This window comes from Gymnogyps californianus, chromosome 7 (assembly GCF_018139145.2).
Source record: "Gymnogyps californianus isolate 813 chromosome 7, ASM1813914v2, whole genome shotgun sequence".
Lineage (NCBI taxonomy): Eukaryota > Metazoa > Chordata > Aves > Accipitriformes > Cathartidae > Gymnogyps > Gymnogyps californianus.
In genome coordinates this window covers 32,066,508-32,094,379 of record NC_059477.1, presented here as the reverse complement: position 1 = coordinate 32,094,379, position 27,872 = coordinate 32,066,508, and the positions used below count along the sequence as shown (strand labels likewise).

Sequence of the window (27,872 nt, the reverse complement as noted above, 5' to 3'; positions counted from 1 at the left end):
GGGCCAGCGCCGCGCTTTAAGTGAAATTCCCCAGGAACTGGCCACCCCTCTCGGTTCACGTTTCCGAGCTCCCCTCTGCGGGCACCACGGGATCCGCCTGTGACACGGAGGGCGGCGGGGGGACGCGGCACCTACCCCGCGGAGGGCCGGCGGGAGCCGCACCGCCCGCAGACTCCTTCCCGCTCCCGGCACTGCCAGGCGGGAGGGCCAACGGCTGCGCAGAGCCCCCTACCCGCCTCCAAGATGGCGGCGACGGTAGCGCCGGGGAAGGCGGGGAGGCCCCGCCCCGCGGCCTCGCCGTACGCTGAGAGCGGGCGGAGGCTGCCGGAGCGCCGCAACATGGCGGCGTCTGGCAGCGGCGGCAGCCGGGCGGATAACGGCTACGGCAGCCAGCAGCCGCGGCGGAGGAAGGGCCCGGGCGCCCTGGCCACGGCCTACCTCGTTATCTACAACGTGGTGATGACGGCGGGGTAAGGAGGCGTGCGGGGGTCGCCGGGCGCGGCCGCTGGCGGGGGGGGGGTCTCCCTGGCAGGGGCGCGTCGCCCGTCTGCGCCCCGGCTCCCCTCAGCACCCCGCCCGCCTCTCCGGGGCAGGGGCCGCCGCCGTCCCTCCGGCCGCCGCCGCCTTCCCCCGCACCGGGGAAACTTTCCGCGCAGCGGCCGCCCTCCGCCGGGCGGGGCGAGGGGGCGGCCGGGCGCCGCCGCTGCCGCCTCTTACGGCAGCTCCGCCTGCGGCGGCGGCGGGTCGGGCTCCCCCCCGGCGCCGCGGGGCTCGGCGGAGCCCGTCCCGTCGGAGGCGGCCCCCCCCGGGAGCGGCGCTCCGCGCGGTGCCCGAGCGGCAGCGGGTGGGAGCCTGCGAGCGCGGGGGGGCTCCGCTCGGACGGGCTGCAGCCGTGTGTGTGTGCCCGCCGTGCGTGCGGGTCCGGCTGACGGCCCCGGTGCCGTCCCGGCGGGTGTCGCGGGGCCGGGGCAGGGCTGGGAGAGGAGTTCCTCTGCGCCGCAGGGAGTTGGGCTGGACGAACTCATTAGGTCTTTTCCAGCGCTGCGCCCTTTCTCTTGTCTGTCCCCATCCTCCCCTCAAGCGCTTGCCGCCTGAGCCGTGCCTGCCCGAGTATCGGAGGGAGGCGTGTTGCCGTTCCCATTGTCCCTCGTGGTATCAGTGGTCATGCCTCGCGCTTTCGATAACGCTAAAAAAAACACAACCAGAAACCTCTCTTGCCGCTTCTCGTGCTGGAAAGGGGTTTCTTGTACGTATATGTAAAGCTGCTTTGCTTGCTTTCTCGTTTCTCTCCGTCATATGCTGTGACGATTGGGTGCCTGGGTGTTCCCCCGGAGCGTGTCCCTGGGGCTGCCCCTGCCCTGCCTGTGCGAGGCCTCAGCCGGACAGCAGCAGCCTCTGGGCGTGAGCCCGCTCAGCACCGGCCGAGCCCCTCTGTGGCGTGTCCTCTTCCAGGCGCCCCTTCCAAAACGAATTAAGCGGCACAGCACACGTGCGTGTTCTCTGGGAACTGCTGTGTTTTGTAATTGACACCTTAATTTGCTCTGCAACTATTTTATCATCCAGGTGATTGTGTAGATTGCCGTTCTCGCCTCACGACGTCTGTGGTGTGGACTCCAGCACTTTTTAGTAGAGAGGTGAACCTAAATGCAGGGAATTTATCCATTGTAGTAGTTAAGAAGGCAAAGGTGTTATCCTTTAGAGCTCTGCAAGATTTTCCTGTAAACCCTTCAGCTGCTACATACTTCAGTTGAAGTTGAAAGCTGCTGCTTGCGACATGTGAGTTCCCGGGCCTGCTTGATGCTCTGCTCTTGCCCTGTGTAGGAAAATGGAGACTTGAGCCAGTTGGTGCATGCTTGGGTGTGTTCCTAGGCACAAAAATAAAAATAACAACAACTGGGGACTCTCAAATCTTTCAAAAGATTGAGGATATTTGGGTGGGAGGAGAAAAGAGCCTTTAAAATGGATCCCGAATGAGCCTGTCTTCCGTTAGATAAGTCCTGGCAGGTGAGGAGTCAGGCAAACAGACTAGTCTCACTATTTTTGGGGAAGATTAGTATAGGATTAATATAGATATGATTTTTTTCAATAAGGCAATTGGATGTGATGATTCTTGTCTTTGATGGTGACAGCTGGTGCTATTTCAGCTTATAAGATAGTTACACTTACGTGGAACAAAGGTAGCTGGGAGGGGAGAGCTCAGTTCTTGGAAGGTGCTCGTTACACTCATTACCCAATAGGCCTGTTACTGTGAAGTGGGACTGCTAAGCAGATTTATGGCTCCGTATGATATTTGCAGGGTATTTCACTCAGGGGAATGATAATTACCCACCGGTTTGATAAAAATGAATCTCTTGTTTCATAAATACTTAATTACATGAGCAATACAACACAGTACAGGCAGTCAGGAGGTCTCTTCAGTTTTGTTGTGATGTCCCTGCACAATGTTAGGAAGTTAACCTCTCTGAGCTCTTCTTAGAAGTAAAAGCATTTGCCTGCTCATTGAGCTGCTCATATTTAATTCACTTACGTTTGTAAAAGATCTCAAAAACCTGAGAGAGAAATTGCAGTATAAATGGAAAGTTTCTTTAAAGGTCCTGAACTTTTTATCATGGTAGGCAAGTTCCCGAGCATATGAAATTTCTGTTTCCTCAGAAGAAAAAATTAAAACAAATCCAAACGTTAGAAACTCAGAAATAAAGAGCATAAATCTGTATTTAGCTTCCTGTTGTCATGTAAATCTTGATCATGATGTTACCTGTTTTCCGGATTTATACCCAGCTTCCTAGAAAATTCCAGTCTCGGGTGGGATGTGACTTATAGTGCTTTAACATGAGCTGCTTTTTTCTGGGCATGTGTGTGATTAGATGATTTCTGCTATTTGGAGAGCTACTATAGGAGTCCTGTGATCAGGGTTCATACCTCTGTGTTGTCACTCACTGCCATTCTTTTGGGGTAAGGTCACTGAGGGCGCTGACTGATAATTTGTCTTCAAATGGATGAGGATTTTGCACTTCCCTTGGACACTGCTGAAATTCCACAATATACAACATTGAGCTTAGGAAAAAAAACTCAGTTATTTTCTTCTTTTTGAAAGACTTCATAATAAGGTAGTTTTTCAGGAGTTGGTTGGCAGAAGCTCAGTTCTTCATATGAGAAGATTGATACACAGCTGGTGGCAGTAATTAGTTACTGTCCCCGTGTCCGTCAGAGTGCTCAGACTTAGTTTCTCAGACAGCACTGCATCGGAAAGAGAATTGTGAAAAGAAAACACCAAAAATCTGAAGGTGCCCAGATGATGAAGTGATGCTGTAAAAGCGCGTGGGATTTTTAAAATTTTTTTTTTAAGTGGGTTTTTTGGTTTTGTTTTACAAAAGGGTGGCTTTTAAACTGAAGCACACAACAGCTTTGTTGTGCAATAAACAGGTAGTAAATGTTTTAAAATCATAGTTGCCTTGGCTATTAGCTTTATTTAAAATGGATCAAGTAGTGATTGAAAAATCTCAGCATAATTATTGTATTTGCTTTGCATTTATCTTGACTTAGCTAAAGAAAACATACTGATTCTAAAAATATCGATCTTATTTCTAATTTGTCCTGGTTTCAGCTGGGATAGAATTAATTTTCTTCTTAGTAGCTGGTACAGGGTGTTTTGGATTTAGGGTGAGAATAATGTTGATAGCACGCTGATGTTTTAGTTGTTGCTAAGTAGCGCTTATCTTAAGCCAAAGATTTTTCAGTTTCCCATGCTCTGCCAGCAAGCAGGTGTGCAAGAAGCTTGGGAGGGAGCACAGCCAGGACAGCTGACCTGAACTAGCCAAAGGGATATTCCATACCATAGAATGTCATGCTCAGTATACAAACTGGGGGGAGTTGGCCAGGAGGGGCGGATCGCTGCTCGGGCATTGGTCAGCAGGTGGTGAGCAACTGCATTGTGCATCACTTGTCTTTTCTTGGGTTTTATTTCTCTTTTTTTTGTTATATTACCTTTCATTACTGTTATTATATTTTTATTATTATAAGTTAGTATTATATTTTATTTTACTTTAGTTACTAAACTGCTCTTATCTCAACCCACGAGTTTTACTTTCTTTTTTCCCTGATCCTCCTCCCCATCCCACTGGGAGGGGGGAGGGGTGAGCAGCTGCGTGGTGCTTAGTTGCTGGCTGGGGTTAAACCACGACATAATTTTATACTGTAGTGCATGTAGTATATGGATTCCTAGTACTACAGTGGCTTTTGCAAGAGCAGAACAGTAGAAAAAGTATATATACCTGTGGGTCCCTAAATGAAGCTGCATACACTTACCATTTGGTTCATATGTTTTGGGTGTTTTCTTTCAGAAAAGGGACCAACGTGACACAACAGGGAATAACCAGTCCTGCAGTTGGTTCTCAGCTGTACTTGCTCAGGTTTTTTTGACCATGGTTCAAAGTGTTAAGCTGTAGAAAGCATTGCATCTTTCTTCTCTTGTCTTCAGTCAAACTGTTATTTTCCGGTCACAGCGTGAAGTCATGTAGTCACGCCTGACCTGGCATAGGAAGCTCATTCTGGAGGCATAGATGCAGCATGGAAATTATTTCCTAAAAAACGAGGTTGACTGAAATCACTGAATAATGGGGGGGTGGGGAGGGAGGGCATGCTGTTAGAGTTGAGTGTAAATGTTTGATAAGCCGCTTTAAAATGCGATTATGTTTCTTATTTTTAGTCAAGTGCCGTAACTGACTAGTACTTCTGGGTAGAAGTAGCTGATGGTGGTATAAACAATGAATTTCAAATGGATTTCACTCAACAAGATAGATCTTAATGTAATAGCTTTTGAATTCGCAAGTGTTCGTGTTATCAGCGTTAAGCAAAGAGTGTTCTTGGTTATGAGTTTCGTTATCCACGTCTTCAGTGACTGGTTGTTGAGAGTCAAAGTACACTTCTTCCTTTCCAGGTGCATTTACTGCAGAGCTTTGCTGCATTTTCTTGCATAAATGATGCAGAACCTCAGTAAACTTTGCATAAGAAAACACCTTTTTATAATTTGTAAGAGAAATAAAGGGAATTAAATGAAGGACTTCAGCACGAAGCTTGCTTATCAAGTCTGAGCAACTGAAAGTAAGAAAAGTAAATTGTGTGTATGCAGTATTCATTTTCCTTAGTTTGGATTAATCAAAGAGTGTAAGAGTCTAGCTTAAAGTTTACATGCATGGCAGTGACAATTTAATGAAATGTAACTCCGGCTGGTATATCAGGTAGACTTTAGTGTCTAGGTCAGAGAAAGCTGGAAAAACTAACTTATAGCTTAGCTTTCATGTGACCGCGGTGCTTTTTGCTGCCCTTTTAAACTTTTCACCAAGTTTCTTTTTCAGTTGATCTTCCTTGCTTCACCTACTCCTATTCCATTTTCTCTAGTCATAGAGGGTGAAGAACTATTTAAGAATCACAGAAGCAGGACAGAGGTACTAAAAGCTTGAACACAAACTAGGTACAGCTTTTCATTTTGTACAGATTAATACTTTGATCTGTATTAAATGCTTTTTGAAGGACAGTAAATGGAAAGTACAGTCTTTCTGGAGTCAGTGATCTGGCAGGGAGGGTGGAGATGAGCATGGGGCTGGAGCTCTTCTGGGAGCCACGTACTTCACCCGTCGCTCAGTTAAGGTGAGAACAGTTTGCAGGCATAACCAAGAACTGGTATCTTGTGCAACCTGAGAAATTGCTCAATTCAGCGAAGTTTCTCAACAAACACGGAAGATTAGGAAAAATAGAGAAACTTGACAGATGCAAACAGGACAGTGTCAACCTGCTCTGATTTACTATTCTAAAAAAGAAGCAGTGTTGCAGGGGAGAGTCATTAATATTATAGCGCTTACTGGTTTATTCTACACTGAAGTCCAAATATGAAATTAATCTGATTCTTTCTTTGTAAACAGCAATTACTTGGCAAATGTTTGTCTTTTGGTTTCACAAGACAGCTTTAACTGAAATAACTTGTCACTACTGAAAAAAGGGAGGGCTTGTTTCTCATTCCCCATTTCTCTTCCCCACTCCTACTGCTTTTCTTTGGTGCTTGTCTTCTGAGAAGTCCAGGCAGAAATGAAATAGCTTTTTTTCAGTTGTACTAACAAATATTGTTATGAACACAAACTTGGATGCCAGAGTTACTTATTATTGAAAAATCTGAACTTCACAGTGTATTTCAAACAATTACTACATTTGGGACAATATTTGTATATACTTCATAAAACCTAAGCTAATGTGGTACTTGTAAGCATCTAATATGCTGTAAATTAAGGGGATTTATTCATCTTCCCTGTTATAAAACCACAGCTGCAGTTTTTTTTCCGAAGGGTAAAAAGCTGTTGCATAGTTAGGGGACTTCCTACATGTCTGCACACGCTTCCACTGAGGTGCACCGTTGTCAGCAGAGACACTTGGTGGCTGTTAGCACAAGCTTTGTAACGGCACTTCTGGGTTTGGAGGGAGGTGGAGGTAAAGTAGGGTAACACTAGTAGCAGCTGAGGGCAAGACAGCCAGGATGAGCCTGTCAGTGAAAAGTTTGGGAGCCGCTGGTAGGGATTCCCACTTTTCATTGACCAACCCCTTCTCCCCATGTTTGCCACAAGCAATTGGAAGCTGATGTTAACTATAGATGCTAATGTCAAATGAAAAAGTGTTTGACCAGGGTGTACCTACCTTAGTTTTGTGGCTTGTCCTAGACTTCACTGAAGAATTTCTGAGGTTGTGGGCAAACACTGACTCTGGACAGCGGTGGTAGTGACAGATGTTACTGTATCGGCCAGGACTGGAGGAAAAATTTTTAGGGTTGCTTCCTAAATTACGGGAGGGGAAAATCAGCAGGGTTAACAGGACACATTGTTTATAGTACAGTTGCAGTTATATAGGCACTACTTATATAGGCCTAGATACATTTGTTGCTTAAAAAGGAAAGCTGGGACAGGAATGGCCATTGCTGCCTTCAAGGCTTTAGCAAGCTCAGTTTTCGTGCAGTTACTTATCCATAACTGTTTCTCATAAAATATAGGCTAGCAATTAAGCTGGATGGTCTATCATAAAGTCTAACGGTTTCCTTTGAACTGAAATGTTAAAATGAATGCCTTCTGAATCTTAATTGTTTGTCATACTTCTTTAAGTTATGGTATGGTAAGAGATCTTTGACTAGCAGTAAATGGTTTTCTGCTTAAACTAAACAAAATGTGATGCCAGTCTTAATTAAATTGTCACGAATACCTCCCATAACTAAATTAAATAGAGCTTACTGAAAAATAAACTTAGGCATTAAAGATATTGGTATCATGTTGGTGCTGAAAGATGTTTAAAAAATGTGTGATCTTTAACTTTGATCAATTTGCAGAGAATCTAAATGTTTAATGTTTTCAGTGTTGCAGAGGGTAGGCAAAAAGTTAGTATCTTTCAGGACAGTTACATGCCTGTTGCTTTCTCAGATATCAAAAGAGGGATTAAGGATTTCTTTGTATTTATGCTCTGCTTAATGTCTCCTTATCTTAGACTTTTTTCTCTCTTTCAGATGGCTTGTTATTGCAGTTGGTCTAGTTCGAGCATACCTGGCTAAAGGTAGCTACCATAGCCTTTACTATTCAATAGAAAAACCCCTGAAATTCTTCCAAACTGGAGCTTTGCTTGAGGTAGGTGTAGTCTTCTTCCCTAGCATTACTAATATTGGCATGAGTGTGTTGTTTAGGAGCAATAAGGCAGCCTTTGTTGAACAGTGCTTTCTAGGTACCTGTTTTTTCATTAGCATTTATAGAGTGATTTGAAGGTAAACGTAAGAAATATGCCTCAGACAAATGCTGAATTTTTCCTTTTAGCAAGCGGTGAGGGAGCTTACTGTCTGCTATTTAGCTTGGGCAGCAGAGCTAAATATTAAGCTTAATCTTTGAAATACAAATAATTAATCTTAAGCTCTTGTGATAGAACTAAATGTGTTTCTGAATTGCTTCATTTGAAATGTTAGTGATTTGAATTTTTCTTTTTGTTCTAGATTCTGCACTGTGCATTTGGTAAGCTTGCAAATTTTCAGTTTTATTTTTATAGAAGACTGCAGTTTTAGCAATATATTAGCATGAGAAATGTTATGGTCTGTGAATTGCCAGATTTAATTGTTGCATAACTCACTAATTTTTGCTTGAAGTACATTGCAATTTTTTACTAAATAATTTGACAAGTTAAATCACAAAAAGGAAAATAGTGTAACAGGTTTTCAATTACTTGACATTCTATTTTTATCTAGATCCTTCCAATGCTACAAATCTTAGAGCAGTTTATAAATGTTTTATAGTAGATCATTACTCTCCATAATCTCCATAATACATCCTATAATCTTCTGTACCAAGCTGTCTTTCCTCCCCCAAAAAATTTCTAGCTGGAAGTAATTTAAAATCCAATAAAAATAACATTTCAAGCACTAGAACTTTGCCCGTATCCATAGAGTATAGATACACACTGCAAAATTAGGAAGGGGTAACCAGTCTTTATCCCAGATTCGGCTGTGCTTTTTTCGGCTGTGGAATTGTTTGGGAGAGTAAGGATTACTTAAGACTTGACGATTCTTGTTAGCCTGTCCTGTGAGGCTTGTCTGTTAGCTTGGTAGCAGGAACTCAGTTGTATATACGTGGCCTGGGGTCAGTAGCAGTGTCGTGGTTCAGTCAACCTGAAGAGCCTCATGTCTGAGTGACAGGATTTCATCTTGTCTGGTTTCTCAGTCGTCACGAGTAGTGAACAGTTTGGCCTCAGCATTTGGATGTTTTGTTCACAGAATAGATGATGTGTCGCAATCTCTGCAAGATCAAAGCCAATGTGCTATAAAAGGGAGCGGTGCCTGTCTGCATACCTTTGCTTAACTCTGATTTTTCTAAACAATCCAGTCTTCACAAAGAGACAGTCTTATGTTCAGGTAGTTGGTCTTGTGATTTTAAATATAAGTGTTTGAGCTCCTATCTGAATGTTTGCTAGCCACTATTTAAAGAGTAACATGGCATTAAGGTTCCTAAAGCTGCAGCTACAAACTTGTGATTTTTCACATATTATACAAACAATCTACACACTGGACAGTGTATTAGATTGTAGGTTCATATTGAATTCCTGTGCAAAAGATTTTTTTAAATAATCGAATGTGGTAGTTGGCAAACTTAAAATCATATACATAAATTTGTCAGCAGAGGGCAGTCTAATTCTGTATTTGATAAAGTAGTTCCGACCTTCCTCAGTAATTCAGTTACCCTGAAAATGTTATCTCATAAAGGGCAGTTTGCAGACTGTGCACAGATCATCCCAAGAAATGAATGATCATATACTCCTCAAATTAATGTAAGGCTTCTCAGAGTAAACTATATGTATCATATAGTTGCCTGTGCTGCCAAGGCAGTCCTTCCAATGCTGTTTTATTTTACTAAATCTCAATTACTGTTTTTTGACCAGAATAAACCATACTTACTTTTTAAAAAATTGTCAAAAGTTAATAATAATGTGAAATTTTTGAAGTCTTATTTAACAAGTGGCAAGAAGGACAAGTTAAATCTCAGAACACTGAGCAAAAAAACCTTGCAGATAAAATGCTATTTTACCATCCTAAATCTATAATGCTCTGCTGTTTTCTTAAGCTAAACTTGTGTGCAGATGCCAATGTTTGCTAGTATTAAATCTAAGAAAGAGTGTAAAAAATTTAATTGGATTATCTTTTCCTCACACTTTAGAGTATATGTCCACACAAATCGGTGAATAGCAGGAGAGAGTTCTGTGTCTCACCTTCCAGGCTGGTGCAGAACAGCAAACAAGATGACTGTACCAGCCCATCTGCGTGCAAAACTAATAATCCTGGCTCAGCTGATTTGAGGTGTGGATCCATTTAGCCCGTGTTATCCTCAGTTGCACAGTTTAATATTAGTGAAGAGAGCCATTAGTGGAATGTTGCAACATTTTATACCATCATAATTCTATCTTTTTGCTTTCCCTAACAAAGTTTTTTACAAAAAACCCACTTATTATACTGCCTATGGATTTTTTTTTTTCTGTTAATGGAAACATTTGTCAGCTAAATAAAATGAGGCGTTTTTGCACAGCTAGATACACTGCTGCTGTCTGCTGTAGTCCTACTGACTGTGGTAAAAGTTTCTATGCAAAGGGAAACAGGAAATTTGCAGAGTCCTTTGCCCCTGCTAAACTAATTGCTATAAGTAGAGCTGTAATTCTCTGTCAATAGAGGAGCTTATCTGTGACAGATGGCTGTGTGTATCAGCATAACTTTTCTCTCCACATCTTTTCAGTAGAATCTGAAATGTTAGCATCTGTGAGGCAAGTTCTTCAAAATATGAAGATTGATAGGGGAATGTCTCTAGCAAGCATGGTTGAGAACAGAACTTTGGCATGTGGCAAAGATTTTAAAAATGAAGGAGAGCTCTACATGGAGAGGAGGTAACATATAGCCCAGAGACCAAGAGGAGAGACTGAAGGACAGGCAAATGGAAAGTGAACATGCAATTCCTTGACTGCTGTAGCAGACAGAACCCAAGTGTATCCATGGCATCGATAGCATGGAAGAGCTTCTGCCTGGAGGAACTTGATATGGAAAGAGGTGATAGGAGCCACCAAAATGCAGAAGCAATAGTACAGGGAGTTTGTGAAGGGAATGTGGAAAAGCAAGAAGGCTTTGGTGAGTACAGGCCCAGCCTACAGAATCACTACAGCACCCGCTTTCCTACCATAGTGATGCTTACCAGTAACCCTCTGGTAAGCCAAAGTCAGCACTGGTTGACTTTGCTTTAGCCTGCTCAGTTAGGAGGGATACGAGGGCTCCACCTGTAAGCTATGCATACAGTATATTCTCAGTTGGGAACTCCCTGGGAGAGAGGAAGCACTTGTTGGGAGTTGGAGGATTTCCTGCTGGAGGTGGGAGGCTTAGTCCAGGATCGGGAAGAGGTCTGGGCGTGGCTTGCTTGTGGCTTGGTTCTGGACCTGAGCCCTCTGTCAGGCACTGCTCTAGCACGTGCAGTGTTGTATAAGTGGTGACAGATGTTTTTAAAAATACCAAGTTTAAAATTGACTGTCGGGTACCTTTTCAGTGCAATGAGTAAATAATTAGAGGCAAGTAAAGTTTACATAAATTGTAGCTGGTGAGTCACTTATTTTGATCTCCTGTTTTTGGCATAGATTGGCATTGTCTTGGCTATAATGAAAAACCTTGTTTGTCTAACTTGTGAGATAATCTTGGATAGTTCCTACACAGTCTTTTTGGCTTATTTATAGATTCCTTTGCAAGAACATTAGGTTATCTTGCTTAGGAAGGAATGATATAAATTGTATAAAAGAAAAGGTCTGTTATATCATAGGAGTGAGCCTTTAATGAGTATAGATTGTGTGGTTTTATAGCACCCCCTTTTGTGTTGTCTGTGTAACAGACAACAATTCTGCCCTGAGGTTTTACAACAGAAATTAGATTATGAACAATACGTGATAAAACTGAAGAGAACTGTGTTTGTAGGATTTTTCCCTCTTTTTACTCTGAAAGAAGACTAACATAATGATTGTGTGACTGAAAATAATTCTAATGAAACTTGCTTTTGGCTTTTCTTATTCTTTCTTCCTCTTCCACTTTCCAGTTTGGTCTTTACATCTTTCTGAGGCTGTTGTGTTGCTTGCTGTGATTTGCATTAGTTTTAGAAGCACTTTTTACTGTATTTTAGGAGCTTCAACTGCTCTTGCATTTGTCTTCATCATGCTATTGGAAGAAAATAAAACTTTGTGCTGTGAACTTTAGAAATTTTGTGTAATCTTGCAGTCTAAAACTATTCCTACTCTGTCAGACCTGGGTGTGTAGGATCCTTTTAGTGGCAGTTTAATCAGCACCTCAGAACTTGCTTAGAAGAACCAGTGAAATCTGCTTCCTTGAGAAAATCTTAAAATAGTTTCTGTACCTACTAATGCATCAGCTGTTCCTTGGGTTTTGGTTTTTTTAAAAGTTGTATTCCCAGGAAGGAATTACAAACTTTGTATCTATCAGAATATGGGCTAGATCAGTGTTTCTTCAAAGTAGTTATACTTTTTGCTTGCTGTTTTTTGGGATATACGGTGCGAAACATCTTTATTGTTTTTACTTTTTAAATCATAGTAATGAAGAGTATCTTGGATATTTTAATCAGACAGGGTTTATTTGAAAGACTGTATCCCAAAAGCTATTTGATTGAAGTTATCTTATTCAGCTGTTTTGTGTATTAAGGAATGCTGTGATTGCAACAAGACTGATTACTTTTATTTGCGTTTTGATGCACGAAGTCTTGTCAGGGGATTGCATTGCATTAGGCTGTATAGACACACCACAGGACAGACTTCATACTCTCAAATTAAAAAAATTAAATGCTTTCCTTCCAAAAATTTCAAATAACAGGACTTTGGCTTAGCTGTGTCCTATTTCCCCACCCCTGCCTCCCACCCCAATAGTCAGGAATACTTACTAACTGCAAAATATCTTCCAGGCATTGTTCCTTCTTCTGTTGTTCTGACTGCTTTCCAAGTGATGTCAAGGGTTTTCCTGACGTGGGCAGTAACACATAGTGTAAAAGAGGTAAGTTAAGCTACAAAATAGATAGAAAAACTAATGACCCATGCTGAAAAGCAAGTGTTTATCACTGTCTTATTTTCCTTAAAATGACTTCTGTTTGTATCCCAACATGTGAAATTGCTTATGTGAATTTCTGTGGATCAAAAGAAATAAAAATAAATCTGACGTCATCTTTTCTTCACAATCAAATAGCCTGAGGTCTGATTCTCTCACTGTAAGACGTCTAGCTCCTGAATAGATTTTGCAGTCCTTACTGAAAGTTAAAGAGGTTCCTGTGTGTAATACGGAACCCAGAATTTGGGACAGCATTCTAGTATTGATCTCTTTAGTGCCATAATTAATAGCAAAATCTCCTCACTGCCCCTCTCTTTCATACACAGTTTGCTTTCTTTACCATGGCATGTGGAAGCTCCCCCTCACTGTTTGTGCACAGCAATGCCTGGATGTTCTCCATTATCACTCTCCAGGATAATCTTCCCTCTGTCCTTCGTTCATTTTTCTTCCATTTGAGTATAGGTGGGTTTTGGGGCCTGTGTGTTTCTTCTCATTGCTTACCACACCAAATATTGCTGTACTTCATACAAGTCTCTGCAGAATCTTTTGGAAGCAATCTTGTTTGAAAATTATTCCTGACAGCTATTTTAAAATCTAAATGTGCTTTAATTGATATAGATCATGCTGACTGACCCTTTCATGTCATCTTAATACCTTGTAGTAGCCCAGATATGCCGCATCTGTGCTGTTACTTTAGCCAACCAACCTTACTGGTTTTCTTCTCATTAAAGAAAGAAATTAGTCTTGATGCCAGTGTCAGCATGGCTGCCTGAAATAAGTGATGGTCATCTAGTGTCATTATATGCATAAGATCTTTTGTGATGTGACATGGAGAATGTCTTAAGGAGCTTGTCTCGTTACCAAGTCTTCAGGGAAGCTGCTTTCTCTTCCTTACTCCAAACCTGTTATCAGAGCGTCCATTCACATGTAGAGTAACATAAGTCACAGTATTTCCTAGTAATTAACAGCCCTTTCTGATATTATGATGCTTGTTCATGTGGAGCCTTAGTTTCATGCTATTTAAAGTGGAGGAATGTTATTTTTCTCAATAAACTCAAAATCTTGTAAGTACTTACCTTCTGATGGATTTCACTTTTGGTGCAAACAAATGTACTCCAGTCTCTGTTAATTCACTGGAGATAAATACTAGATTTTGAACAAAAAAAAGCCGTAATCCCAAGACATTAGATTTTACATACATGTATAAAATATTTTTAAAGAAATATGCCTGTAGTTTTGCTTGTTACCTGTATAATGTTGGGGTATGTGGTGCTTCGTAAAGAACAGCGATAATCTGTTTTTATGAATTGCCTCCTGGTTTTGAAGTAACCCAAATGTTAAAGGTTGGATTGCATGGATTAGAATTATTCCATGTGTTGTCTGTTAGACATCAAACGGAAGTCTAAAATGATTGTGGGTTAGGTTTTTTGAAACTTATGCCCACATTCTCACTAGAGAAGACCAGCAAAATGGGAGAAAATGTGAGTAACAAGTTCAGCCTAACATTCAATTTTTAACAAGGATTCTTTCAACAATATTACACGCAGTTTTTTCCCCTCACATTTGTGTGGTCTTTTGGTTAAGGTCTTGTGAGAGACTGTATTATGTGTTACTTTTTTTAATGTCTTAGAAAGTGGGCATAAGAATGGTAAGGATGAGGAATCCTGTGATGAGTTTCACCTCTGACTTAGAGCAAATAAATCAAATGAAGAGGCTGTATTCTGACCCCTCCCCTTCCCCCCAACCAGAGAGCATGCAGTCTCACCTGGGGAGATGTATTGAAAGTGTCATGAGTGTTCTACTTTTTCTAAAGGGCTGTCTGCACAAGTGAGCTCCATGGTGAAGTCCAGGATTAAATTCTCACACAGCTTTATGGAACTTGTAAGCTATGCAGTTGCATGATGAGGTTCTTGTAAAACAAAACGCAGTTTTCCTCTTTAACTTCTTGAGTGAGACTTGTTCAGTATCTTGCTTTTCCAGACTGTTTTCATATATAATATAGTTAAAAGAAGAAACATCTGTATTGCATCCCTCCTTTCTGTCAGAATACACTTATAGATATGTGATGTGATTTGAAGCATGCTTCTTGCCACTAACATGTTTGTGCTTTTTGTTGAATTTAGTGCTGATGTGTTGTTAAATTCAATATGAAAGTATTTATAATAAATGTTAAAGCATGGCAAATGTTAAAGCACTGCACACTTCTTTGGGTAGCAATGAGACTACCCTTACCTCCACCATATGAGTAGCTGTTAGCTTAGTGGAGGAGGGCCTGGCATGTAATACAGTACTTGTAATCGTTTTGTCATTACATCAGAAAGGAATCAGTTTGGTGAATTTTACTGTTTCTCCTACAAAGGAGGGAAGAGAATGAGCAGACTGGCGTGAAGGGCTAGAAGAAAGTAGGCATAGGAGAACAGAAGGTGCTCTTCACTTCAAAGTTGTCTTTTTGAATTTGTGTGAACAATGAGATCATCTGGTGACATCATGGCAGGCCTTCATAGAGTTCCATTCTGATAGATAATTCCACACCCAGTTCTGATGGGTAGTTAAAAAATGGTGTCAGCAGTGATTTAATGCTTATCCAGTTGGGTTCAGTTACAGATAAGTTGCAGATCAGTATAGTATATATTTAGAGGAACCTTTCTAGAACACACAGTCAAAAGGGGTGGTGTGAAGATGACATGTACAGCATATTGAGCTGATAATTAAGACTCTAGTATCTGCAGTTATGAATTGACATCTTCAATCAGTAGTAAAGTGTACTTAAAGAAGGAAGAGCATCTTAATTTATGATATTTAAGACTAAGTTGTAGTAAAGGAAGTCCATGCTGCAAAGTTCAGAACTCTAAATGGGTGAGTGCAGTTGAAAAGCCCGATTCATCACTGCTTTACATCTATGTAAAATTTGAGTAATACTGTATAACACAAATGTCTGTCAGGCCCTTTGTGCCTACTGTGAAGCTTCTTTTTTTTTTTTTTTTTTTTTTTTTTTTAATTAATGTACCAGAGATCCAGTGCTCTGGAGGGAGACATGCTGTTTCATCATTATAGTTGCATAGTGCTGCTGGTTTTACTCTTCTGCACTGGATTGCTTAATTATGTGTTTAGCTGAAATTTTCTGCAAATAATTTGTCAAACTGTTACTCTTAATGTGGAGAAATCTATAGAATTTCCCTTCTCATGCATAAGGAGAACAGTAAAAACCTCTCAGGCTTTATTTTATCAATTCCCAATTCTCATCTTTGCATCTTAAAAGGCTATGGATTCTCTTATATTTTAACAAACATTGTCTGCTGTTCATAGTATTGAAGATAAGCTAAAATATATTCAGGACCCTCCTTGATGATAAATTGGTTTGAAACACATGCCAAAAAATTATGCCAGTGGTATGACTGACCCTTATTAAGGCAGTTGGACAAATAAGTTGTAAATACAGTGTAAAATGTGCTTTGACTTTGTCTAACACCTTCTTCAAAGACTGGCATGAAAAAGTAGAGGAAGAGAAACTGAGTTCTGAGGGCAGCATTGGGCTTAGTGATTTATTAAAGGTCTACTTTTTATTGGCTGTACTATTCCCCTTATCCTCAATTTGGAACAGGAACGATACAAATGCAGCATTAGCAGTGCCTAAATGAATAAGACTCTTGAGAGACTGGTTTGTAAATCAGTTCCCAGGGGTTTGATAATGTGCATCTCGGACATCTTTATTTGAAGTATTGAAAAATTGTCAGTCCTCAAAGAGATGTTCGAATAGTGACAGACTTCTGAAAGATCTGTTAGTGTGTAAGAAACATACTTTTTAATGATGAGCTGTGGAATGTAGTTAAAATATGATAATAAAATGCACAGTAGTCTTCTGTTCCTTACTGCACAGAATGGAACTATTTGAAAACTGTATACGTTACTTTTGTATGAAAACTACCACCAATTTCCAGTATTCTTTCTTCCTTAAATAGGGACACAAGCTATAAAGGCACAATCAGTGATACTTTAAGTGACCTTAACAGAGTTGTATGTGTGTGTTTTATAATGGTGTGAACTGTTTTAGTAACTTCTAAACACAGTTCTAATGTTAAAGTAGATGGGAAAGGCTAGACCTGTGAAGGCAGTGTTGACAGAAGTCCTGTGATAGAACTGGATTGTAACTGCCAGATTTTCTACTTCTACGTGTATCATTCACTGTTAGCGTCACAGTTTCTTGTCCTTGCTCATGTCCTTGGGTGCTACTTCAAGCTACAAACTTTTGTTTGTTAGTTTTACTGACTTCCATAGTTAGGGAAGGAAGTGAGGTTTCAAAGTACAGGTTGAAGTCTGTGACTCAAAGGTTTAGATGAACTCACTAAGCTGCTACTCTGGATTTGACCAGAAGATGCAGCTCTGGAGTGCTTGTGAAGCATGTTGCTCCGTGGGAACAGCATCATCACTGAAGTGCTGTTAACTTTTCCAGGCTGAGAACGGAGTCTTGCTTATAAAGCAGAGCCCAAACAGGATTAGGATCCTGTAGCAATGTAAAAATAGATTTGGTCTCTTCTCTGAAAATCTTCAAGTAAGTTTTGGATTTTGTTCTTTTATGATGATGTAAGGGAGATTAATATATGAGCAAATTATCAGAGTTTCATGTGGAAAAAGGACAAGGTGCATTTGCTGCAAAATGCAATGAAAGTGACTTGAAATGCTATATGCAGCGGAATATAGGTTAACAGCAGCTCTACATTCCAGGATATCCCAAGATTTCTGTATAAATCTTCCTGGGTTTTTTAGTCTGTAACAGAAAGCTTTTTATGGGTAATCCTCATTAGTGTTTTTACACACAAATACATGATCAGTCCCCTTCTATTAAAAGGTTTCTGATTGCCCATATATTTACTTGTTCCTTTTTTCATTTGTACGTGTACTTTCCCCACGATGAATAGAGTGTACCACCCACACCTACTGACTTCCTTTTCCCTTCTTTCAAGAGTTGGAGGAAAAAAGAAAATGCGGACCCCTGTGGTTGAGCATTTTTTGTTCCCACGGTCCACTGAATTTGGGCTCAAGGTACTCATACAGCTGAGAATTCTGTTGAAGGGGAGGGAAGGAGGGGGAGGGCTGCATAAAAATCATGTTTGCTCTCAAGAGTTTGTAGTGCAGGTATGTGACCCCATACACTACTTGATCACTGTTATTCCATCTGAAAGTTAAACCTCATAATTGTGCTCCCAAATCTAATAAATCTAATAATTCATTTTAAAATACATGCTTTTGAAGATTAACCTTCAAACTATGAAGGGAGTAAAAGCTGGCTCAGTGATGCGTGTCTGAAGTAAAAGCTCTAAGAGGTGTAAAGCAGTGAAACAGTAATGCCTTGAGTGTAACATTAGAGGGACTATGCTGGATACAATAAGCAGAAAAAGGAGCAAGGAACAGTGAAGCAGGTGGTTGTCAAGCTTACCTGCGGTGAGACAATCTGAGCTTCTGTTTCTTCTCTCCTCCCAGCCTGTGTCGTGGTGTTAGCTGTTTTGCTGCTGCTGCTCAAAATTAGTATTCAGTTTCTCATCTGTAGAGAGAGGAAAACAGTGCTTCTACTCAGAAGTAGCATGGACTAGGATCAGAATATAAAGTCTAAACCAGATATCAAGTGTTAGACTAATGTGTTAGCATCCTTTCTACCTGCTGCACTAGGAAGCAATCATAGGACTGAAATAGAAGCTGGTACTATATAGGAATGGGAAGAGTTATGAGTTGTCCTCAGCATTTCGGGGATTTCTTGTACTGATTTACCTTGCACAGAATGGGAGATCGTAAGTTATCTGATCACCAAGCAGAGCTATTCTTAAGCAACTAGAAAAATATAGAGCATGATAAGAAGGTTTTTTTACTGTTGTTACTAATGTTGCGTTTAAGCTCATTCTTGGAGTCTGTTCTCTAATATGATGCAGTAAAGCAACCCGTGGGAATTGATTTCTTTGAGGTCTTCTTGGGTCTGGTGAGTAATTAGTAACGCTTGAATTCATACTGAGCTTTTTTTTTTTTCTTTCTTACAGGTACAAACTGAAGATAGTGTCCTGTTGTTTGTGGTGGCCTGGACAATCACTGAAATAATCCGTTATTCTTTTTATACATTTAGCTTGTTAAACCATCTCCCTTATCTCATCAAATGGGCCAGGTAGGTGGCATAATAGAAATCATAGCCTTAAAGCACTGATTTGACAGGGATCTTTATCTTGTAAAATAGTTACAGTACAAAAAATTAGATTCTACCTTGAGGTAATTGCCCTGTTTGTGAATGTGACTTCCTAGCTTCTTTCCAGCAGATTTCTGGGTTTAAAAAAATCTATTACATTGTAAGCTGAAAGAGTAGTTTGTCAGAACTCAGTCCCATTTACAAAGTGATCGTGTTTGTCAGAAACTGACATTTAACAGTGAGGGCTAACAGTAAGTAAACTGACATTTAACAGTAACCCTTGAATCCAAGGGTTGTACTTGAAATAATCTGTAAGCTCATTGATTCATATCAACTGTGTTTGGCCCCATTTTAAGTAATATAATGACCTCTACCAAAGAGTTCAGAAATCAAAGTAACAAAGTGTGGGGGGAGTGGGGAGAACAGTTTTAAAGATAGTTTTTAGATTCTCAGAGGTAATCTTTAAGTAATTCACACTGATTGCTGATTTGAATACTTATCTTGCAATAACGTTCATACCTTGCCATGCTCTAATCAAGTAAGAGCTAAGGGAAATAAATACTGAGTTGAGAATTTAAAATTTGAATATCCATAATAGCATTTAACAAATACTTTGTCAGAGTTTGTCATAACTTTTAATCCTTTCCGTAAATGTTTTGTTCTAGGTACACTTTGTTTATAGTATTGTATCCAATGGGAGTCTCAGGCGAATTACTCACAATATATGCTGCATTACCCTTCGTCAGGCAGTCTGGCTTGTATTCCATTAGTTTACCTAACAAGTACAATTTTTCTTTTGACTACTATACATTCCTGATCCTGGTTATGATCTCTTACATTCCAAGTAAGTATGAGTTTGTTAGGTTTTTTAATATTAAAAGCTGTAACAGGAGAAGCTAATAATTGTGGGATTAACATACATATAACTAACTAATTTTGCAAAATTAATTTTGAAAATTATTTAAAGAAAAAAGTCAGAGTTAAATCTGCAGGGATTGCTTTCGACCAACACCTGCAAAACAGTAATACATGTTTTTTCTCTTACACTTGGAATATAAAATAACTGTGGTACTTCTTGACAAATGTTGCCATCTTCATATTTTTTTTCCCCCACTTACAGACTTTTAGGAGAACCAAGTTCAAAACAGCTTCTTAGAATTCAGTTCTTTATCAGGAATAAGAACATTGCTTTTGCATTAGTGGGTAGGGAACCATTTCTGTTGAATTAACTTGATTTGACATAATCTCTGGTTCATGTTTCTATAGATGGAATGAAGTTTTGGCTTTGCTGCTTTGAAATGGGCAATAGGAACACGGAAGCCTTTAGCAAGTTTAAATGTGCAAATAAGGTCTAACATGCAGAATGATGTAGTGATGACGCTGCTGTTAGCTATCTCTGCAGCTGTCTTTATATGAACCTTGTTGTTTGTGCAGAATGATAAACCATATTCAAAGATTTAAATTTCAGTAGTATGGCTGTCTCTGTAAGAAGCACTTACACTTTCAGTGAACCATCTCGTAATTCTGACATCAAGGTTCATAAGTTTTTCCAGCTGTTCTTAAAAAAAAAAAAAACAAACAAAAAAACCCCAACACTTTTCATGCATTTGTTTCTCCTTGTCGCCCTTCTCCAGAAATGGTAATGTTACTAACTCCAAGCAGCCAGAATAGTATCTTTTGTTTTAGTCAAAATAACCACAAGTATTAATTACTACTTGTGCGGTAGCTAGATCACAGTTGACAGGCCATGTGGGAGGGAACACACATTGAACCCAAGTAGCAATTTTAGCCCACTTTATCCATTAAAATTGCTGTCTCTTAGGTATTTTCTGTGATCCACTATCATTTGCTGGATGCGTAACTTGAATGCAGTCTTTTTTTAATTTTTTTAAATTATTTTTTTAATTATTATTGTGAATTGATATCTTAACTCTGAGAACCAACTGCTTGGACTCAAGCAGTCTTAGGTGCCTTTTCACATTAAGCTATTCCTGTGGTATTTCTGAGATACAAGAAAAGCAATGTTCATTGCAGTCATTGACTATGCCATAGTTTGGTTATTCATTCATAAAAGCTACCTGTGCAGGAGTTACGCCTTCTGAACCCACTGAAGATCTTGGAAACTTTCGGAATGTTAATATCACAAGGAAAGCAAGCTTTGAAAACTGTTGTTAAAAATTGAGGGGTTTACGTTCTTGGTAGTTGCATCTTACAATTTACCTCACTTCAAATCTCTAATTTAGTACTTGTCTGTCAAAGTTGACATCTTGCTAGAAAAGTTGTCATTAAATTCTTTGCATATAATGGATCCCCATTACTTAGACTTCTAATGGAGAAACCACGTGGCTCTGTATTCTGTTATGTCTCTGGACAGCTGTATTCACTCCTTAACACTGGTAGGGTGAATCAGGATAGGGGGAAACAATCAGGAAATGAACTACAGGGTAAAGAAAGCCAAAAGAAAAAATGTTGACCTGAAAAAAAATTTAGTACACAAATCAAATAGACTTTGGCCTATATTTGACGAACACTTTACATGTGTAACATATAATTTAGACTGATGCTGACCTTGTTTAATTTTCATATGGTCCACAAAGGTTTAGTGTCTCATGGCAATTTTAGCTTTTGCTGTTTATGTATGTATGTTTTCCATCCCATGCTTTATTGTTCTGCAAACATACTGTATAATGTAGGAGAAAAAGCTTTGCATGGAGGATAAAGAGAGAAGACATGAAAGAGGCACCAGCTTGTATAAAGTTCCTTAGATCCTGAAAAAGTGACACTAGAATTATAAGAAATGAAACATCTGGAAATTTCGTTCTTTTGGAAAGACTTTCTCCTCCCTGCAGTGTATTTTCTTTCTATTGTGTGTGTGCAGTTCAGGAAACTTTTGTTATCCTGCTTGTACATGCAGAGTTAAGTAAGGCATTTTGCATTTAATTAAAAATGTGATTGCTCTAGCAAAAAATAAATAGTACCGGAAGCCTAAAGACAATATCACTTTTTCTCTTTAAAGAATAAAAGGCAATAGATGACTTGAGCAGAAAGTGGATAAGCGTGTTTTCTTTTAATGGAGAATTGGTGACCTTGAGCATGTGACTGTGCATCACTTCATACTTTATTTACTTACCTCTGTTTTCGTTTCAGTCTTTCCTCAGCTGTATTTTCATATGCTGCATCAGAGGCGAAAGGTACTCTCCCACACTGAAGAACACAAGAAGTCGGAGTAATTCCAACTCTTTTTCAGAACTTTTCAAACATCAAAATGCTGCAGATTTTCAATACCCAGCACATTTATAAAGAAAATACCAAGATAAAATAAGTCAGAGGTAAAAGACCAATAATTTAGCAAGAATAACCAATAAATCTGATTTCACTGAAATTCCACAATGTAAAACATTGAAATAATTTTCAGCTTGCAGTGCTTCAGAAAACTTTAAAACTTTATATGGCTTGGCAGTTAGCCTTTTCCTTAAATGATGTGCTAAATGGTTTTCATTTATTACTAAATGCCTGAAGGTTGCAGTATGAGTGATGAAGTTGTACCCACTAAATGCTTGAATTGGGATTATATTACTGATACCTCTTTTGTTTAAGTGCTTGACTGCATGCCAGAAACTGTATGTATTGCTGTGAAAGCAAACAATATGCTCTGGAATACTTTAGGATTTTGTCAGAGACTCCAGTGGAGAATGTAATCCAGGCAAAGTGTTTGAATTTAGAAAAGTAGGTTGTGTATTTAAAAGGTGATGGGAACGAGAACAGGAAACTAATTATGGGAAATGAGGGGAATGTGGTTCTTCAGGAATTTAAACAGTAGGGTGTCTGACCAGAGTGTGTTCTCTGAAGATCTTGTTTAAGCTGATTACTCAAATGCTAATGTTAATTCAGAGGCTCTAATGCTTATCTGAAAACATTAAAACTCCTCTAAGTACTGCATCCCTGGATACTTTTTTAAATATTAAAAAAAAAAAATACTAACTGTAATATTTCTAGTGATATCAGTAATGAATCTAAACAATATAAGGAGGCAGGTCACCCAGAAACAGGTGCAGTTCTCCCTTTTTTAATTTAAATTATCATCTCTAATCACTGTCCACTATCTCAGTGGTACTCATCTTTCAGTGTTGAGGACTATTTGATCTACTGTGGAATCATTTGAGGGCCTTGTTCCTCAACCTAACTTTTCTCAAGTGACTAATGTGTATCACTGTGGCACATCCAAGCAGGCAGGCAGTTCCGGGCACTCAGCTTCTGAAATGTTGCAAAGTCATAAGCTCCTTCTTTGAAAGCAGATTATCTCGTGTGTTACATGCTGCTTTTGCAGATTGGACAAGCCTTCCCTCATCTGCTCTTTTGAAAGAGCAGAAGACCATAGAAAGTTAAATTTTCCTAGGTGCTTTCTCTGGGTTCTCAGGCTAAGCCTTCCCTTGAGAAGGTAAAACAGAAAATGAAAGAACTGAGAAAACCTTGTGGTGAGGCAGAAAGCGGTAATGCTGTGTGAGCAGTGCCCCAGGTTATGAACAAACTGTTGATTGGGGGCAGGGGGTCGGGAATGGAGGGGACAAAGGGAGCAGGGAAAAGAACACACATCCAAGCAAAGGCAAAAGGAAATGTAGGTTATGGCCTTTGCCCTGTTAGGAATTGATAGTCAGATAGTCCTATCTGCACACAGTCAGAGCCACTAGACAACAACACAAGGGCTTCTCTGGCTTCCCTCTTGTAACATGATGATTTAGTGAATAAATGAGGTGTGACCCCTACTGTGGTACCTGCAATACTAGCCTCATGCTGTGCCTGCCAGCACCTCCCCCTGGACGTGGCCCATATCTGTGTCCCAGTTACTCATGCTTGACGCATCGCAGCTCTCCCTAAACATAGCCAGTAAGTACTAAGGGCACAGGCTCTCTGTTCTAGCCCTTGGGAGAGCTGGATTTACAGTTACTTTGGTTTATGTTTGTCAGAGCTGTATTTAAAAAAAAAAAACAACTTTGCATTTTTCGGTAATTTCCTTTGGCTCCATCAGAAAGTCTGACTGAATTTTCCTAGTGCTCCATAACATGTATAAAGTGGAAACCTTTCCTGTTCAACACAAACAGGACTGTTGTAAGCAGGGACAGGGTAAGAGACAGTAATGATCTTTGCTTCTATTTTAAACCTTTTGGAGACAGTTATTGGCTGTAATCAAAAATGCTATGGCCATATACAACCTCAAAGTGGTTTTGCATTCAAAGATGCAACAATTTCAATTCATTTCTCCATTAGGTTATGTGGTGCTTTGTTGTAGTGATCTGGAAAATGTTGCATTATACTGAACTCATTGTTCAAAAGTGTAAACTTCCAGCTCTGAACAAAACATCTACTTTTCCTTATACTTGCTATGAAAGGAGTTAGTGTCAGTACTTCTGAAGGATGTCATCTAAAAGATCTGATTTCCTGATGTACTCAGGTTACTGGATATTGTCGGTGCTCAGCTCCTGAACTTTTCTTGATTTGATTTCTGTGCCCAAATAAAAGATTTGGTTTCAAATTTGTTGGTCCAATTTGGAGAAGAAAATGGCTGTGTAATATTCCTGTATGAAACAAACTCATAGGTCTGTTGATGAGAAGATGTAGTACATACCTGTATTAGATAGCATTGGCACTACAGAAAAGCAGAGAGAGCTGCCAGTAGCGAGTAAGCTTGTACAGCCAACATCTTTACTGAATAAGCTTTATTATGGAATATTTACTTTAATTGAAAATATTAATTTACCACACAAATGCAAATAAACTAGTCTTTTAAAAGATAATGGAGTTATTTTTCCTTTTAAAAGAAATTGCTTTGATAGTAAGAAATCTATCAGCAAAGTTGATTTAAAAATTATATTCTGAAGTATGAACATGCAGTTAGTATGTACAAGAATTCCAGCACTTCAGCTTGCAGTGCTTTTTCAAGTTTAGCTTCCGTGGAGATCACTGGAAGGTGATCTTGCGTAAGAACTGTAGTGCAATGCCCCAATACTGTTTGGGTTTTTCCCTAATATGGACTTCGGTCACATGTGTAGGTGTTTTCCTCCTCATAAAATAAGAACAAATTTCCCCTCATCTGTCACTGAAATTGTAACATGGTTTATGTGAACTTTATAATAGAAGCTTTGATTAGTACTCTTTGTCACAAATCTAGAGGGTATTTTTTTCCCCACAGACTATTTACTTGGCTTGCATGTTTTCTATCAGCGTCACCAAACTTCTGCAGCAGATATGGTTTCTGCGTTGGTAGTCTTTGTGTTTTGTGCACTGGTTCAGTCGACAATACTTTATGTTCCACCACGCCGGCTTTGTCTGAGTTAGTCATTACCCTCTAAAAGACCAAGGTTCTTACCAGTGTATAGTTTACAACTGGAATTGTAGAAATGTTCATATTGTAAATTACAGTAAGATGCGGGTTACAGTGCAGGTTAAATGTAATTTTTCACAATGTGATATTTCTATCAAAGTTTTTTTTTTTATTATTTATCAGTAGAAAGGTTGGCATTTGTGTGGACCAATCTGCAGTGTCATTTTAAAACCTATCTTTCAGCTTAAAATTTTCATGGGTATACATCAAATCATACGTTTTGATGTATATGTCAGTGAAATTTGGGTGAAAACTATATACAGTCATTTTTGTATTTTTTTCTATGTTGTGAAGAATAAAATTGTAATTTTATAAGTCTGATTCACTAAGATTATTATAAGTTCAATGTATTTTTTGTATATTTAGGAATCTGGTATTACCTGGAGCTCTGAAAGATTAAGCATAGACTTTTTATGCATGGTTGGAAGATATTTCTACTTGATAATGCAGTGAAATGGTTTGTATGCTAAAATACTAGTCCGTGTTGTTGCCTTGTGAAATTGATTCTGTGCTCTCTGCCTGGATTTGGCCTACTGATCGGTGATACGAATTGCTATAATCCAAATAAAATAATTCTGAACAAAATATGTTGTATTGTTACTGTTTGGGGAACAAAAGCAGATACTTTATAAATGTGAATTAGGGCTGTATTTTTATTCATTTCTATATAATGTATACCTTGCAATTTACAAGATCTTTTGGCATACATAACTTTTGAGCTCAAACAAAAGAATTAAGCAAGTTGATAGTGTTACAAATGCTCTGCTTTTCACTTTTTTAAAAGACGTATTCATAACAACATGTTAACTGACTATGTTAACATTCAAACTTACAACTTCCTGAAGGATCCTCAATAGAATGCAAGTTCTTTGTTCTCCTGTTATCTGTACTCTAGATAGTGATGGTTTTCTACAAAAGCAAAATTGTTTGAGTATATAAATATAGTGGAATGCTTAACTAATGCAACAGAATGCTTCACTGTTCACTTACTAAATAGAATATGTCTGCTACCACAGCAATGTTCTTAGCATTTTTAACACTTCCTGAGAAAGATTTAAATACTGTGTCTAGATGCCATTAATGTTCATAAATAACAAGTTATAATCCTCTAATACGAACCGCGTATTAGTTGCAGAGTGAGTGCTATTATTCTAGGCATATGCTTGTCATAAGATTGCACAACTACAGTGATTTTTTTGTTTGATTGCAGACGGGATGAAGTAATGTTGTCATGCCCAGCATCAGCACGTCCTACGCATGATAGCTGTGACTTAGCACTACTGTGTAATTAAAAACTTCTCTTTGAAATGTTATGCCGTGAAGAGTGGTGCTGAGCTCCATTTGTGCCTTAGAGTAACTATTACTGGTTATGTGTGTTTCCTCTTTGCATTTTGAAAACAGTATGTGTGGAAACAATTTTAGTTACCCAGGGTAACATTAAGAAGTCTGAAAAGCATAAGGATTCTGTGTTTGTAAGCAAATTAATTTCACAATAGTATTTAAGGCTCATCTTAAATAAAGCACTGGAAGTTCTTTACATAAGACTTGAGGAAGGATTTGTGCTGGTGTGCTGAGTATAAAATAAAAAAGTGTGAATATCTGTGTGATTCAGTTTCATTTGTTATGGACTGAGCATTTCTAGAGTTGGGATTGATTGATTCAAGCCACCTGACTGCCTGGAACTTCCATTCAATATCTAGTGGCTTTTAAATTCTGCTTCCCATCTCCTAAATGCTCTTCCACGCTTGTCAGAAGACTTCTAATATTGTAGTGAGAAAATTAATAAAGCTTCTGTGGTGGTTTCTGAAGGCTGCCTTGAAGCAGTGGGAGTTTAAAAATATGGATGGAAAATTTAAAACTCTTTTAATACTGTTGGTCACTGATTTCCAGAATAATACTTTCCTTTACAGATGTGAAAGATCCTAAAGCCCTTTTTATGTCTTCACAAATTAGCTGGGCATTAGTATTGTCAGAGGTGTGTTTTTTCTCTTTGACGTGCTGACATTGATAATGTGCTGATATTAGGGAAAGAGATGTTACTGTCAATATTATATCTCAATTTTTCTAGTGTTTTAAGTAGATACATATTATCTCAATCTTCCACTATAAAAGCATAATTCACAATATTTAGAAACACTTCCATGTCTAGTTATACTTGCACAAACTGTTTCACAACAAACTGCCTCTCTGTAGATTAAATTAATTCCGTATAGTTTGTGCATAGAAATTTTACATTACCTGGTACTACATGGGTATGTTGTTACTGGGAAATTCGTTAGTGGAAGTTTTGCAGCGGCTTATTCAGCTGAATTGTGAACACTGAATTGCATTTTGTCCTGTCTTTTTGACTTCTGCTTGAGACAGTCTGCACAATCTTCTGCAAACCATCTGTTATCACTTAAAACAAGTGTACATTAAAAACTTTAATACTGACATTTTCTAGTTTGAACACTTGAACTCGCAGAATCATATTTGCTTTGTAATCTACATTCAATCTTGGTTGTGTTTGGGGTTTTTTGGTTTTGTTTTTTTAAGGCAGAATAACAGCACTTAATAGAAATACTGCAATGTTTTGTCTGGTGTGCTGATGACATGAAGTCCCTTTCATTCTCCACCAGATGTTTATTACATGATCATGGGGAACTGGATGCACTGGCTTAGGTGCTCTGTTTTAGTCCTCTGTTCCTGTGTAT

General features: G+C 39.2%; 1 protein-coding gene across 3 annotated transcripts; it reads left to right on the top strand.

The window, feature by feature from the left end:
* The first annotated feature begins 339 nt into the window (after positions 1-339).
* On the top strand, positions 340-26,769 carry HACD2 (3-hydroxyacyl-CoA dehydratase 2). 3 transcript variants are annotated; one of them, XR_007766720.1, is made up of 8 exons: positions 340-470; positions 7,535-7,652; positions 8,009-8,027; positions 12,495-12,583; positions 18,661-18,782; positions 19,466-19,644; positions 21,948-22,129; positions 25,546-26,769. XR_007766720.1 is itself a non-coding variant. In XM_050899530.1 (7 exons), exons 1-7 carry the CDS (start codon positions 340-342, stop codon positions 22,028-22,030), a joined length of 741 nt encoding a protein of 246 aa, XP_050755487.1. In that variant the 3' UTR covers positions 22,031-26,769. The 3 variants fall into 3 exon arrangements, 2 of the variants coding, with proteins under 2 accessions (XP_050755487.1, XP_050755488.1); XM_050899530.1 differs by having other exon boundaries at positions 21,948-26,769; XM_050899531.1 differs by lacking the exons at positions 340-470; positions 7,535-7,652; positions 8,009-8,027 and adding an exon at positions 9,830-9,859 and having other exon boundaries at positions 21,948-26,769.
* Positions 26,770-27,872: the final 1,103 nt, after the last annotated feature.